Source organism: Solanum dulcamara, chromosome 5, assembly GCF_947179165.1.
Source record: "Solanum dulcamara chromosome 5, daSolDulc1.2, whole genome shotgun sequence".
NCBI lineage: Eukaryota > Viridiplantae > Streptophyta > Magnoliopsida > Solanales > Solanaceae > Solanum > Solanum dulcamara.
This window is the reverse complement of record NC_077241.1, coordinates 69,384,766-69,400,183: the sequence shown is the minus strand read 5'-3', so window position 1 is coordinate 69,400,183 and position 15,418 is coordinate 69,384,766. Positions and strand designations below refer to the sequence as shown.

The following is a 15,418-nucleotide window of genomic DNA, read 5'->3' as shown; positions in this document are numbered from 1 at the left end:
AAAACACTTTATACATAAAAAATATTTTTTTTTAAGACCGTTCAAACGGGCTGTAAGTAAGATTTTTGCCGTAACGGTTCACTCGAAATCACTGTAGCTCGTATCCCCACCATTCCAACGCTAACAGCAGCGTCGGTTGCACGTATGAAGAGTCACTCTCTCACGTGTGAACCCACTCCACTCTCATTGGTTGAGCTACTTTTAATTACACAGCACTCTTTTCCTAAAAATCTCAAATCTACCTTACATTGAATTCAAACAACAAAGATTTTTGTTTTTGTTAATTTTCTTACATAGAGAAAAGCCAAAATCAACACTCTGTCAATAGCCTTAAGCTTTTTTTTTTGCCTTTTTTATTTTCTTTTTTCTCTCTTTCTATAGTGTGTTGTTTTGTATGTTTCTTGAACTTCCAACTTTACAGCTCAAAGTTCCATTTTCCTATCTCTCTATCTGTTTTTTTTTTTTTTGCCCTTTTCTTGAGTGTTAGCTGTGAAATGAACCTTGGGTACTCACTTGCAGATCGAATCTAGCATTTTCAGGTATCGCTTTTATGTGTGTTTTAGTATGGTATAAAGCTTTAATTTTTATTTGTTGGTTTAGGTTGACTCTTTTTTTTAGAGCTTTTGTTGGATTGTACCGAGTGCTTAGATGGGGGTACTTGGTTTTGGTCTAAAGGGGTTTTGGTGGTTGTGATTGTGTTAGTGTATGCATAAAACTTTGATCTTTGTTTGTTTGTTTAGATGATTCTCCTTTTGTTTTTTTTTGGAAATTTTGGTGGATTGTACTGAGTGCTTTAGTGGGTGTACACTGGTTTTAGGATTTGGTGACGGTGGGTTCATGTTTGCATTTTCAGGTTTAGGATGACTGTTTTTTAAGAGATTTTGTTGGATTGTACTGAATGCTTAGATGGGGGTTACTTGATTTTCGTCTAAAAGGGTTTTGGTGGTTGTGCTTGTGCTTGTGTTAGTGTACGCTTAAAACTTTGATCTTTGTTTGTTTGTTTGTTTAGATGATTCTCTCTTTCTTTTTTTGGGAAGTTTTGATGCATTGTACTGAGTGCTGTGCCTGTGTACACTGGCTCTGGGATTTGGTGATGGTGGGTTCATGACTGCATGTTTGCATTTTCAAGTTTTTGATTTTGGTTTTGTCTGTGTCAATAAGGTTTGGTTTTATTTATGTTTATTTAGATGGATCTTTTGGTGTATGTTGATTTTGGGTGTTATGTATGTGTCTGCTTTTTGTTGGAATGCTGAAACTCTGTAGTTTCAGTTGATGAAATTTTGGCTTAGGGGGTGAATGTATTCTGGTGAAGTGAAAATGGTACTTCTAATGCTTCTATTTTTGGTTCATGATTGTAAATTTTAATTGGTTTGATTTCTGTTTCAGGTTTGAGCAGTTAAAGGTTAAACATATGCCACCATTAGGATTCTAGGAACTAGTAATTACATTTTAGAAGGCCGCTATGTTAGAAATTTCCTTGTCAAGCTACATGAAACAGATTCCTTGTAGTCCACTCAAACACTATTGCTAATTGACTGAAGTGAGAAACACGTTGGTCGTTTAATTTAATAAGATATTAATTGACACTCATTTCATTGGCACCACACAATTGAACCAATTCAAATGCTTACTTATTCAACGAGACTGGTGTTTAGTGAAACTACCATTATGAAATTGATTCTATTCACAAAAATGGTACTTGAGTCTTTTTGTGAACTTCCAGTTCCGCGATTAGGAAAGAAAATTGTTGGATGCAAATGGTTTCTTCAAGAAAAAAGAAGTCATTCTGGGGGTTGAAGCTGCAAGGCAGTTGTGAATGGGTTGATTTTGATGGTGTTTTCTTACATGTTAAACATAGGTCTTTTTATGTCTTGCTTGCTTTGGATGTCATGTGCGATATGAAATTGGAACAATGTGATGTCAAGACAATTTTCTTATATGGATAAGTTGTGGAACAAGTATATATGTAACAACATGGAGGATTTGAAGTTAAAAGGAAATGAAATCAATGTTTGCTTGTTGAAGAAATTCTTGTACAGATTTAAGCAGTCTCTAAGACAGTGGTATAAAAACTTTGTTTTCTTTTTGTTGGGTCATGGTTATTCGAGGAGCAATTATGATAATTTCGTGTACTTCCGAAAGTGGATGTGTTTTCATTTGTTATTTGTTGCTATATGTTGTTGACATGCTATTGCTGGTAAGGATTTGATGAAAAATCCACTTTGAAGGAGTCAACTGTACAATTTACTTGAGATGAAAGATTTGGAGCAACTAAATAAATCCTTGACAATGGGAATCAAAAGAGATTTAAGAGCCAAAAGGTAATTCTTGACCTAGAAAATCTATTTAGGAGGTCTAGGAGAAGTTTGATACAAAGAGTGCTATGCCAGTGACTACCTAGCTTGCTGCTATTTTTAGGTTGTCAGCTACCCAGTCGCCATAGTAAGAGGAAGAAGGTAGGTATATGCTACATGTACCCTATTCTAGTGTAGTCGCAAGTTCTATGTATGTAATGGTGTGTATATGTCCAATCATTCCACAACAATGAGTGCAGTAACCCGATATGTGGCTTGTTCGGGTAAAAACACATAGGGCCATTGACGAGCTTTGAAATGAATTTTCAGATACTTGAAGTACTTCAAACACATGTTTAGAGTTTGCAAAAAAATATTAACACTTTGGTTGGTTTTGTAGACTTAAGAGTGAGTTTGAATTGGCTTAAAAGCACTTTTTGTCTTGTTTTGGTGTTTGACAAATTTAAAAAGTAGCTTTGCTTGAATTGGATTAGTATTTATGAAAACGGATTTCGCCCATTAGGGATTTTGTGGAGAAGATGGAACATATTTACTATATCATCCAAAACCAAAACTAAACCAAGGTGAAGATTTGTAACATGGCCTATTCTTAGTAGTGTTGGATAATATTTGGCCAAACAATTAATCACTATTGGTCAAAAATTGGCCACAATAAACTAAACCTTTTCTTGGGAACATTCTCCTCTCACTTTAGCATATTGTTTCGGCGAAGAAGGGAAACTGAATAGATTAAATTTGGTGATTATGGCCACTTTCTGAAGATAAAAATCTGAGAGTTGGACCTTTATTTTGATAGGAAGGGCATGATTAGCTGTTGTTAACCAATGTGCATGCTGAAGGGATTATGTGGATATAGCATGATCCTGCTCTGGAGTTTGTAGTTACTCTCTTAAGATAAAGAGTTGACTCTTCATTTTCAAAAAAAGATAAAGAGCTGAGTCTTAGACTCTTAGTTTGAAAACTCTTGGATAGTACTCTTATATAACGAAGTAAAGGGCAATAAAAAAGATAGGAATGGCATGATTATCCTTGATAACGAATTGACAATTTCCTTGGGGTGGGTAACGTGAATGCAGCAAGATCCAGGCAGCTAAGTAGCATTTTTCTAAAACTTGGTTCAGGTAGCAGGGACTACACTTCTTAATAGAAGACTTGAAAAATCAGTAGTCTTCTTCCTTGATTCATACTGTTCATGCATATTTTTATTATTTTGCTGAGTTTTACAATAACAACAACATATCCAGCATAATCCCATAAGGGGTGTTTGTGAAGGATAAAGTGTACGCAGACCTTACCCCTACCTCACGGAGGTAGAGATTTTGTTTCCAATTTTGCTGGATTTTCTAAACTAAATTTGTTCTTTGTATTGTACTTACAAATAAATAAACAAATTGTTCTCTGTATTCTAAAATAGACGTACTGAAGTTATTTGGTTATCTAGTTTGGTAGGATGTATTAGAGAAACATGTATTAGCCATGGTATTATTTAATACCTTGTTTGGTAGTGTTTTCAACGTACATATAACTAATACATGCATTAGTTATACATCCTATTCAGTATTATAGGGTGTATAACTAGTGCATATTAACCCATGGTATTAGCAATTTCAGGGTTATCAATATATGGAGAAACATGATTAAAGACGTCATTTCCCTTGAATACACCAAACCAAAGAGTGGATTAGATATAATCTCATCATAACTAATCCTAACATTACTAATACACACTATTCAATACTATTCTTATACACCCTTCCAAACAATCTCTAAGAGTCTTAGGTCACAAAAGTACAATGGAAGAATAGTAACGTTCTTGGTATGACCATTTGCTCTATATTTGAGAAGTTATTTCTAGATTGCCAGATGTAGCCATCACATGAAGTGTATGATTCCAGAGAATAATTTAATGTATTTCGTGCACTTTTTGTATGATAGAAGTGCCAATTACATATAAATGTAGTGTCAAACACGAAATAATGTGCACCGATCTGTGAGAATTATCTATACATTTTCTGTTTTAAGTTTTTCTTCAATATTTCATTCATAATAGTTTCCTTGATAGTTACAGGATTCTTTCTAATATCTTTTGCTTTGTTTGTGTTCCTTCAGGGAGCATTTCTCTTTTCCATTGGTGGTTTTGTGGTGTTACATCTTGTTTACTGTATGTCCAAGGGAACCGCAGCACAGCCTAGTCCGCCTGATGTTCTTCAGTAGCCTTATTATGCTTGACCAACGCCGAGATGGGCGGCTTCTCTTTGAAAATTCAGGATCTGTTGTTTTTAAGCGTGCTGTTGCTTTGCATTTTCCCAAGACTTATGCTAGCACTCAATCTTGATGGTGCGATGCTACTCGTTTCTTCAGCATTTCTTGCTTGATTTGTCTATTTAGTTACAGGCTAGGCACTGTGTGGGTTTTATTGATATTGATGTGAGTATGATAAGATATTTAACATGCTTGATCCAGATGATACAACAGGTCTAGTTCCTTTGTCAGTTTCCTAAATCAAGGACCAGTATATTTCTGATATTTAGTTGGGATGATTGTGGGGTGATATTCCAGTGAAGATTTTTTTGCATCTAATAATTGGATTTTTGCAATTTTCTGATGTTCTAATGCTGTTAAGTTTCTATTTAGTTTTTACTTTATTCATTACGTGAAATGTGTGCTAATACTGCTGCCTCACGTGATTATTGATTCATGTCTAAAGTTTGTTCCATTTTGTAAGTGTTATGCTTTAGTCCATACTCTAGACTTTTCTACATCTTTGCAGGTCAAGCGCTGGTCAATTTTAAGATCTCAATATCTGGTTCCGATGGTGTTCTTGAGCAGTGGAGACCAGAAGATTCTGACCCATGTGGCTGGAAAGGAGTACAATGTGACCCAAAATCAAAGAGAGTTACATCTTTGTGAGTATCTGTATTATTGTTAAAACATCTCTGCCTGGCATTGTTATGGTTCTAGTTATTTTTAACATATTTATTTTGGGCTCCACAATTCTGAAATCTGAAACATTTTGATTCAAAATAACACCTTATGAATGCTGAGAATCCCTAGTAGTTGTGATATAGTAATTTCTGGATCACATTGGGTCTTTGATCTTGTAGAACTGAATTATGTTGCACTTCTGTAGGGCTGATCCTCTAGTTTAGTGTTACTTTCAAATGGCCTGAATTTGGTGTCTTCATCTGAATATCCCTACAAATCATTATCTTTAAGCAACTTTGTATTTAAGATATGAGTTGCTTTCTACAATTTGTATTGAACTAACAAGAGAATAATTTAGTTCTAACACTTAACAGTGACCTAACTTAGAAACACACCGATTCTTTACATCCAACATAGCCTATTTCATATTGAAGTCACTATTTGAACTACTACAATTGTTGTCTTTTGATCATCCAGAAGCCTCCCTAATCACAAACTGAGTGGATATATATCACCAGATATTGGGAAGCTAGACCAGTTACAGTTTCTGTATGCTTCTTTTCCCTCCTATTCTCATTTCTATATATTGTCAGCGCCACTATACTATGCTAACACAAATCTCTGCAAATGCAGAGCTCTTCATGACAATAATTTCTATGGGGCAATACCTCCTGCATTGGGAAATTGTACAAAGCTGAAATCTCTGTAAGTTTTGCAATGAACTTCTTGGGCGTGACCTGCATATTTAATTCTCTTCTATTATTGAGGTGCTTGAGTTTCTGCTATTAAACACTTGTGTGAATATGAAGCACTCCAACTACTTTACATGCTATTTGAAGGACCGCCTGGGGATGCAATAACCCTATTTCAGCTGCCCCACAGTCCCACCTCCCACCTCTTCCTTCTTCCCCTTAACCTCGCTACCATCTAAGTCGTACTAAGCCTGAACCACAACATACTCTCATGACTCAATTTTCAGAGGAAACTTGCATTAATATGCTGGTTGGAATTTTGGGATTAGTTTGTTCAGTAAAAGAATTTGTGCATTATCTTATGGTTGGTCCTCCTTTTGCGAAGTAACAAGGATACTTATACAAACAGTAAGCTGACATTTTGTTTTGTGAAGTTTGAGCAACAAAAAATGAGTGCAAAATTCAATATCCTTATGGAGAGTGGACACATTTTATCGTCACACTCTTTTAGTTCGTGTATAGATTAATCACTTCATCTCCGTCCATGTTGCATAACCAGCTTATCATTGTAAGATGTTGTAGTTCTTGCTATGCTACTAATCTTGATATGTAAAATAGAACAAACTAAAGCTGTATTTTGGTTTTGATATGTTCAAGAGAGGTTTGAGCGCCTTTTTTTTGGCGCTGCTTTAGAAGTTTAAATTACAAAGTTAATGATTTATATGCTAGCTAATTTTCTAGGAATTTTAATTCTTTTATGCAGGTTTCTACAGAGTAATTATTTAAGCGGATGGATTCCTGATGAGTTGGGAAACCTTCCTGAGCTTGAGAATCTGTAAGACTTTCTGTCTCATATTTTGATTCTCTTTTATGCATGCTGTTCTGCAGGTCTCAAGTTCCTGCATGGTCTGTTCACCTTAATCTGCATAAGCAAGCATGATATTTGGGCAACATTTTATTTTTTGTAAATGACTGTACCCATGCAACCAAAATATCTATCATTATATAAACAGTCCTCGAATAAAAGATACAACCTTTTCATTTTTGACTTTTGACAGCTTGCACTTTCTAAAACTAATACCCTGGTGAACTTACACATCTTCCAGCCCTCGTTAGGTTTTCTTCATCAATTTCTTCCTATCCTTCTTCTCAATGCCAATAATCATGCTTTTGCCTGTCTATTCATCTCACACTAACTCCAATTCAACTGTATGTTTGCCATATAAGCTTTTGTTCTGCTTTACTTTTTAGGATACGAAGCTGTATTTTTCGTATGTTGATTTTTACTACATACTACACTCTGTTGTCCTAAATGGACCAGCCACTGCCCTGCTGATCCTGTCATCTTCCTTGCTAATTCGAACATCCTTCTTGTTCATTTTCCCTCCCTCTGAGCATGAAGAACCTTTGGAACAATAGGCAGCTGGAGATTCATTTGTTCTATTGTCATTGCTCCATTGTCTGGAGTTATTTGCATGTCTCATGGTGGTGTCATCTTCTCTACTGATGCAATAGCTGGTGCTTCACACCCTAGCATCATTGTGGTCTTAGATGACGGGGGATTTCTTGAATTAGCTGGAAGGATTTTATAGTGAAAAGGGACCATCATATCAACTGATTTCTTCTACATGTCTCGTATCTTAGGGATCTGGTTCTTGGAGTCATGAGTGTTTTTCTTGCTAGACTGGTGCAACCTTTCTTTTCCCATTAAAGAGCAAAGGATAGTCGTGCATACTTTACCTCTTTACTGTTACAGGAAACGGAGAGAAACCTAATTGAGAAATACAAAGGCTTTACATAGCAGTTTATCTAAAAAAAGATAAAGAAGCTTTAACAGAGGAAAAAGTGACATTTTTGCTTGTGAGTTTGATATAGTCAATTTTCTTATCACTTTTTATAAGTTTGTAACTTCTAATGCAAATCTAATTTACCTGTCTCATCTCTTCTCATGTGATAGATTGTTGAGCTTAGTAATTACTTCTACAGTCAAACAATTGATGTTGGTTTATTACTTTTGCCAGAGATCTTTCAAGCAACTCTCTCAGTGGAAACATTCCACCATCCCTTGGCAAGCTGAACAATCTTGGCATTTTGTGAGTGCCCTAAAAATTCTTTTGACGTAACCAATAACTTAAAGTGTAAAATGTTACTCAAGGGGTGAGGTTGGGTTGTGCCGCTGAATTAATATTTGTTGTTCAATGTTTCAGCAACGTGTCAACAAATTTCTTGGTTGGGCAAATACCTTCAGATGGACACCTTGACAACTTTGGAAATGATTCGTAAGTAACACCAATACAAAATTTCCTTCTTATTAAGTGCATTTGAATTTTTAAAGCATCTATGGAATCTGCACTACTTTATAATCATTTCTTTCCTCAGATTCTCTGCTTGGTTTATGTATTGCTGACATAACTAATGTATGTCTATACGTTTGGTGCATCGTTATCAACTCCATATAGTTTCTTTTTTCAAATATTAGCGTCCTTGTGTTGCCCAACTGTTTGTTTTCAGGAATCCACCAATAAAGATCGTAATCCATTCTGGGATGACACTGAGGGTGTTGGCCTAATTGCCAATTGCATTTGAAATTAGGATTGAGGTCCTCAGATTCTTGAAAGCCCTTAACCACACTGGTTAGTAAATTGTGTATTATTGAAAATGAAGGGTACGCAGTCGTAGCCTTTGATACAACCATTTACTTGAATCTTGAGTAGTACCCATCATCGGAAAGGGGAGAAAGACTTGTTATGGATTACATGTGCACAGAATGGCCGTCTTTATGGTGTTTTAAAGATAGATCCAATTCCATACGCAAGGTTAAATGAAATTGTATAATATCTTTACTCTTTTAGTGTAAACATTGTGTATGGTAGATACAGAGCAGATTTTAGATCTGATAGGAAGCTTGTAAATTGTCAATTTTTGGTTGTGGCCAGCATATCCTTAATGCTGAAGAATACAATCCTTACCAGTTTCAAAATTGGCTGTCTGATTGTAATTGACAACTTGCGTTCTGATTGGCTTGATTTACATGATTTCTGATTTTATATTTATGACAGCTTTCTTGGAAATCGTAACTTGTGTGGCAAGCAAGTCAGTCAGGACTGTAACACTGGAGGTTCTTCAATTTCCCCGTCCCCAGATTCAGGTAAATGTTTAACCAGTATCAACATAAAATAATAGTCAGATATCAAGTCCAATTTTCTGTCTGTAAGGGGTGAGTGCATATGCCAATATTGACAAAATCATTTCTCGTCTGCTCAAGGACCTCTAGTGACAGAATCATTTGCCCGAAGTGCTTAGTTCAAGTGGCAAAGGTTGAGGGACTTGTGACTTGGGTCAAAGGTTCGATCCATGCGCCATGTGAAGTAAGCCTGGTATTTAAGTGGAAAAAGGGGTAGAGGGGTGGACCCATTATCCCAGAGTTTTGTAGGTTGCGGTTGGTCCTAAGGGTTGGCCCCAACAGATTTGCCCGTCATAAAAAAAGGACTCCTAGTGTTTCGTCTGCTTAAGTCTTAAGATGACAACTTGTCCTTTTCTGAATTTCCTACATCAAGTAGACAAGAGAACATGACAAGTATAACATTATTTGTTGTAGATGGTTGCATTCTAGATTTCGTTGTTCTTCTAAAAATTAAAGACCTAGGTTTTTTTTTGGATAAGTATCTTCATATTATTAATTTCTAATGTATATTAAGGTAATTCATGGTATTGCAATAGGTACAACTGCCTTTTGCTTTTGTGTAATGTATTGTCTAGAATCTCAAATGATATTTTTGAAGGATTTGTTCATCTGTCAGGTTCTAACAAGAAACCTTATTACTTCAAATGGCAAAATCATTTAAGTATGCAGCAGACTCATAGTTTTAAGTAGCAGCGTTATGTATTGAGAGCATGCCCTGATGATATAGTTACTTGTTTCTGAATGCGTAGCCTTTTCTACTGCTTCTTTTGTTTCTCTGTTTTTCTTCTTTTCATTATTTCACTTCTTTCCTTTCATGTTTTATGGTAATATCTCATATTTTCCATGTTTCTCAGCCCAAAACCAAAATAAGAATGGTCGACTACTTATAAGTGCATCTGCCACTGTGGGTGCACTGCTTTTGGTGGCATTGATGTGTTTCTGGGGCTGTTTCCTATACAAGAGACTGGGTAAAAATGATGTCAAAAGTCTTGCAATGGATATTTGTGCAGGTCTTTATCTAGAACCTATGTAGAAATTTCCATTATAAAGTTCATCTTTATTTGCGTTATGCTTTTGAATTCCTTATATAAGAGGTTTAACTATCCAATTGTTATATTCTCAGGTGCATCGATTGTGATGTTTCACGGAGATCTGCCTTACTCTTCCAAGGATATCATTAAAAAACTGGAGACTCTGAATGAAGAACATATAATTGGTTCTGGGGGATTCGGAACTGTATACAAGCTTGCAATGGATGATGGCAATGTATTTGCCGTGAAGAGAATTATCAAGATGAATGAAGGCTTCGATAGATTCTTTGAAAGGGAGCTTGAAATTCTTGGAAGCATTAAGCACCGGTATCTGGTAAATCTGCGAGGATATTGCAATTCTCCAACATCAAAGTTGTTGATATATGACTTCTTATCCGGAGGTAGCCTAGATGAAGTTCTGCATGGTGAGACATACTTCCCTCTGTAAATTATCTTGTGCTCTAGAATTAGTGTAAATGTTTGTTATTTTGCGGGTTTAGCACATAAGCTGGGTTTGGTGAGAATTTCTGGCTTCTCTTTTGTGATTGGCAAATTATTTGAGATTTTAGCCATCTTGATATTCATAGCACAATAGGGTTGGTTATCTTCCCTGTACAACACCTGATTGAACTTTGTGTTGTGTGGCTCAGTTGGGAGTTGAAACGCGCAAGTTAATAATAGTAACAGTAAATATATTGGATTTATGCTTTTGTGGAAACATGAGAGACCTGCTGTTTTTTAAATGCAAAATTCATATGCAGATAAAAGCAAACATATTAGACAGGGGTCTAGTAAGAATGAGGATAAATTATAAACAGGGATCACTTTCTACTGCTATTTTGATTGATTCAACCCGTGAAATATTGTTCCAAACAGTCTGGCAGATTGTCACTGGGACAGAAGGGAATGCTGCAAAACCAGTGTTAAATATGCAATTGATTAGAAAAATATTGTCAGCCTTTGGACACAGTTTCTGAATGGGATTGACGAAGCTTGCTGTTGATGTCCTAATGCAACTCTAAACATACCTGGATTAGTACCCACTGGCTTGATCGTATAAATTTCATACCTTTTAATATAAGTAAAAGTGGATAATGATTACATCTTTGGCTGGCGCAGATGGCACTCCGAAAATGTTTTCACGTCTAGACAGTTAAGAAATAGTGGAGAGTAACTTGCTAACTAACCAAGACACTCTGATGGCACCAAAAATATCTTGGTGTGTCATTGATGTTTCATATGTGTTCTATATTTTTGTGTAAATATTGCTATAGATTTTTTGGTATGATGATGACATGAGTTTTGAGCTTAAATGGAAACATGGTGTGAGGATTCATATAGCTGATCCCAACTTGTTTGGGCTTGAGGCTTAGTTGTTGTATTGCTGTAGAACTTTGAATATGGACTTTGTTTTTATAAGAAACTGTGAATTTACATTTGAATTCCTTTGCTTTAGTTTACCAGATGGCTAGCTTGCAGTCCTTTTATGCAGCTATATTGCATGAGAACCACATCCACACTTACGGGAAATGACAGTACCATAGTAATGTGTAGCTAAAAATTTTATCCATAGTATGGTACGTTCACTATAAAAAAAATAATGTTCGTCAAAATGGTTGAATATCTCAATGAGTCAAGTGTTCTGTTATCCAACAGAGTAACAAAATGAGTGTCATGTTTGGGAAATGGACGGTGACAAGATGTTTGATTTCTGCATCTAGGGTGGAAAGCAACGCTGGAAGCAAAGAGAATAATAAAAAAGATGGCATTCGTTTATCTAGTTCATCATACTTGTTAAATTGCTGTTGCTGTTTATATATTTTCATAGCTTCAGGGTAGAGTTTTAGATTTGACTATTGTTTCCAGGTCCATTTAAAAAATCATTTTTGATGTTTTATACAGAGAGATCTGAGCAGTTAGACTGGGGTGCACGGCTGACTGTAATCATGGGAGCTGCGAAAGGACTGGCATATTTACATCATGATTGTTCCCCTCGAGTAATACACCGTGACATAAAGTCTAGCAACATTTTGCTTGATGGAAACTTTGAGGCTCGAGTATCTGATTTTGGACTGGCCAAATTACTTGGGGATGAGGAGTCTCACATCACAACAATTGTAGCTGGCACATTTGGGTATTTAGCTCCAGGTACACCCAATGATTAGACATTTATCGTCACCTTCTATTTAGGAAGTTACAAATATTAAACTATGCATGGAATGGGTTTTTGCTGCTACTAATAGTTGAGAAACTGGGGAGAGAGCGGTCTGGTTTCCTCTTTCTGTAATCTGGTTTCTCTACTTTTCAAGTACAAACTGGTTACTGCTTTTGTCTGTAGAAGTTGCACCTATGATGTCTTTCTTTCCTTTTGATGTCTCTCATGTTTATTTTTCTTGATATTGACAAAAGATAATATGAGGCCTAGTTGAATGACAGAGGGAGGGAGGGGGAGGAAATGGTTACACATCAAACTTTCTCTTGAGGCATCGAAAATACTGTTTTCTTGCACATTCGTCTCTGCTGCAACAAGTTGTAACATGTGATGAGAGGTTATCTATGTGCTTAAAGAATTTAGTTCTCCTTGCAGTGCCATGTTGAAATCTGATTTGTATGCTTTCACTTTGGGCAGTTGATTTCTGCTTCACTTGATATATTTCTCCTTTTGTTTTACAGCTTATGTGTTTCTCTTTTCCTCTACCTTTTTTTTTCAAGAATACATGCAGAGTGGTAGGGCTACAGAAAAGACTGATGTTTATAGTTTTGGAGTTCTGGTTCTTGAAGTCATAAGTGGAAAGCGGCCGACTGATGCATCATATATTGAGAAGGGCTTCAATATTGTTGGCTGGGTATGTCATGTCATCAATGGCATCTTACTTCTAGTCATTTTAAGTTTGTTCTCTCTTGGTTGAAATTCCTGGCATTCATTTTGGGGGGTAGCTATCATTATTTTGTAAGCCTACAAATGTCATCATGGCTATTTGTTGGCACGGTTAAGGTTGTTGGGAAAATCTGATGAACGCATACAACATAAAACTAATCCACAAGGATGAAATTGGGTCTGGATCTTAAATGATTGCCCTGAAGAGTTCCACTGTAGTTTTCTGTTTAAGTGATGTATCTTCATCTCATCTCTCGAATATATTGATTTATCTATTGGAGTGCAATTATCTATCACCCATATTTGCATTTCACAGATCTTAAATGGTAAGGCTGAAAAGTTATTTGCCACCGCCACCTTTTGGCCCAACCTCAATTCCCTTCCAGTTCCTCTTCCCACTGATTTTGCAACTATTGCCATACTCATATCCTTGTTGGGGGGGGGGGGTGAGAATGATATTACCAAGGAAAAAGAGGTAGAGGGGAGCATGTTGGTGGGCAAGTAATTCCCTTTACCCCTTTAAGATTTGACGTGATAAGTGTTTTAAGCTGCATTTTTTGGCTCAATAAGCAAAAAGATGTTAGTTTCTCAACAAAAAAGCAGCAGCAAAAAGAGGTTGTTAGTTGAATATGCTTAAGGACTGGACTGAGTATGGTATGAGCAGAAAATTATTAAGGTCAAACTTGCACTTTAGACAATCAGTAACAATGGTTTTGCAACGATATAAAACTGTATCAAAGTCTTTGTGGCCATGAGCCTTTCTCCCCCCAGATAGGTAGGAATGGGTAAGAGCCTGAGGGAGAAGACTGCTTATTCACTAAAACAATGTTCAAAGCTGCAAAATAATAAAAAGTTCAATCATTTTAAAAAGAAATGCATATCATTGACATATGCACCTGACTAAACTGAATATCGTCACTGCTCAAATCAATTTTAAGAACAATTCAAAATCTATCTATAGTTTTGTTGTTGTTTGATCAAATTATGTGAAAACCCAAAACAAATTGGATCATTTGGTAGAAAATCATTCCAATTACTCTATTATATTTTTGCAAAAGAATTTTTCTACTTTTTGTAGTGAAGTATCCCTCCCCAGTAGGATGAACAGATCATATGACTTGCATTGTAGGTATTTTATTCAAATCACTGGTCTTCTAAACCCTTGTTATACTCATCATGCAGCTGAATTATTTAGCATCTGAGAATAGACGGACAGAGATAGTTGATCCGCTTTGTGAACGAGTACAGACTGAAAGCCTTGATTCCCTGCTTTCAGTTGCCACTCAGTGTGTATCTTCAAGCCCCGACGACAGGCCCACCATGCACAGGGTTGTTCAGATTCTCGAATCTGAAGTCATGACTCCATGTCCCAGTGACTTCTACGATTCAAGCTCGGATTGAAGGCTCTAGCTAGATGTGAAGAAAATTAATGATTTGAGTTTCCATCTGCAACTTCATGCAGTCAATTGAGGAGTGATGCAAGCATTTATGGGAATTTAAAGTCTGCAAAGATTCTTCTTTTGTACATTTATCGATTCTTTCTGCAGATGAGCGACAAAAAAAAGATCAGTTCAACTGCCATCATTCCTCAAATTCAGAGTTGCCAGCTAGTTATCATGAAGTTTAGCGTGCTTAATCCTGTTTTTGATTTCATCATTTTTCTCCAGTGCATTGAGCTTTTCATTTCACCTGGGGAACGGACTATGTATGAGTGGTATGAGCAATCAAATCCCTTTTGTATCTTTGATTTGCTTTTTGTTTGTAGGCGTTCTAGCTGTAATTGTATATGGAAATGATTGAATTGATTTGACATTTACCTTTTGCTAAGTTAATATCCTTTTTGTATATTATGATACTTCCCACAATAGCTGGTATATCAGTTGACTGCAAGTATTTTGCTTTTTCACTCTATTTCTGCTGATCTCTTTTGTAGTAGTACAGTTTCCCATCCACTTGTGTCATGAAATGGAATTATATTCAGTGGTTTTTTATGAAGAGCTTGTGGCTCTAGTACTATTATGCTGTTTTGTTTGATATTTGATTGCATGTTGACGTTTAGTTTCTAACTGTAACTGTTGGTTGATTACAAAAAGTTATGACCGTTTTACTGAAGGGAGCAATGCAATTACAGGCCATTGTGACTGATATATTAGGGGCTACTTTAACCAGCCAATCTTGAGTTTTTTGTCTCGCTTCAAGCTTTCCCCCCCAAAAAATCCAATACCGCAAAAGATTGCTCATGGAGCTACTATTGAGATTTTTCGTATCACATTTTCTAGTATCATCCCTATGTTCATTGCTATATCATCATTTCCTTTGTTATACTCAATGTACTCAATGAACGAGACAGTAGTAGATCAAACTATCACTATAAAAACTATTGAATATTAATG

At 36.2% G+C, this 15,418-nt stretch overlaps 1 protein-coding gene across 1 annotated transcript; it reads left to right on the top strand.

Annotated features, from left to right (window-relative positions):
• Window positions 1–234: 234 nt before the first annotated feature.
• Window positions 235–14,870, top strand: LOC129889517 (LRR receptor-like serine/threonine-protein kinase FEI 1). The gene is made up of 14 exons (XM_055964835.1): window positions 235–539; window positions 4,425–4,652; window positions 5,086–5,221; window positions 5,718–5,789; window positions 5,874–5,945; window positions 6,696–6,767; window positions 7,954–8,025; window positions 8,140–8,211; window positions 8,992–9,080; window positions 9,971–10,126; window positions 10,240–10,572; window positions 12,050–12,295; window positions 12,860–12,993; window positions 14,208–14,870. The coding sequence occupies exons 2-14, from the start codon at window positions 4,556–4,558 to the stop codon at window positions 14,424–14,426; spliced, it is 1,770 nt and encodes a 589-aa protein (XP_055820810.1). The 5' UTR covers window positions 235–539; window positions 4,425–4,555; the 3' UTR covers window positions 14,427–14,870.
• The last annotated feature ends 548 nt before the right edge of the window (window positions 14,871–15,418 follow it).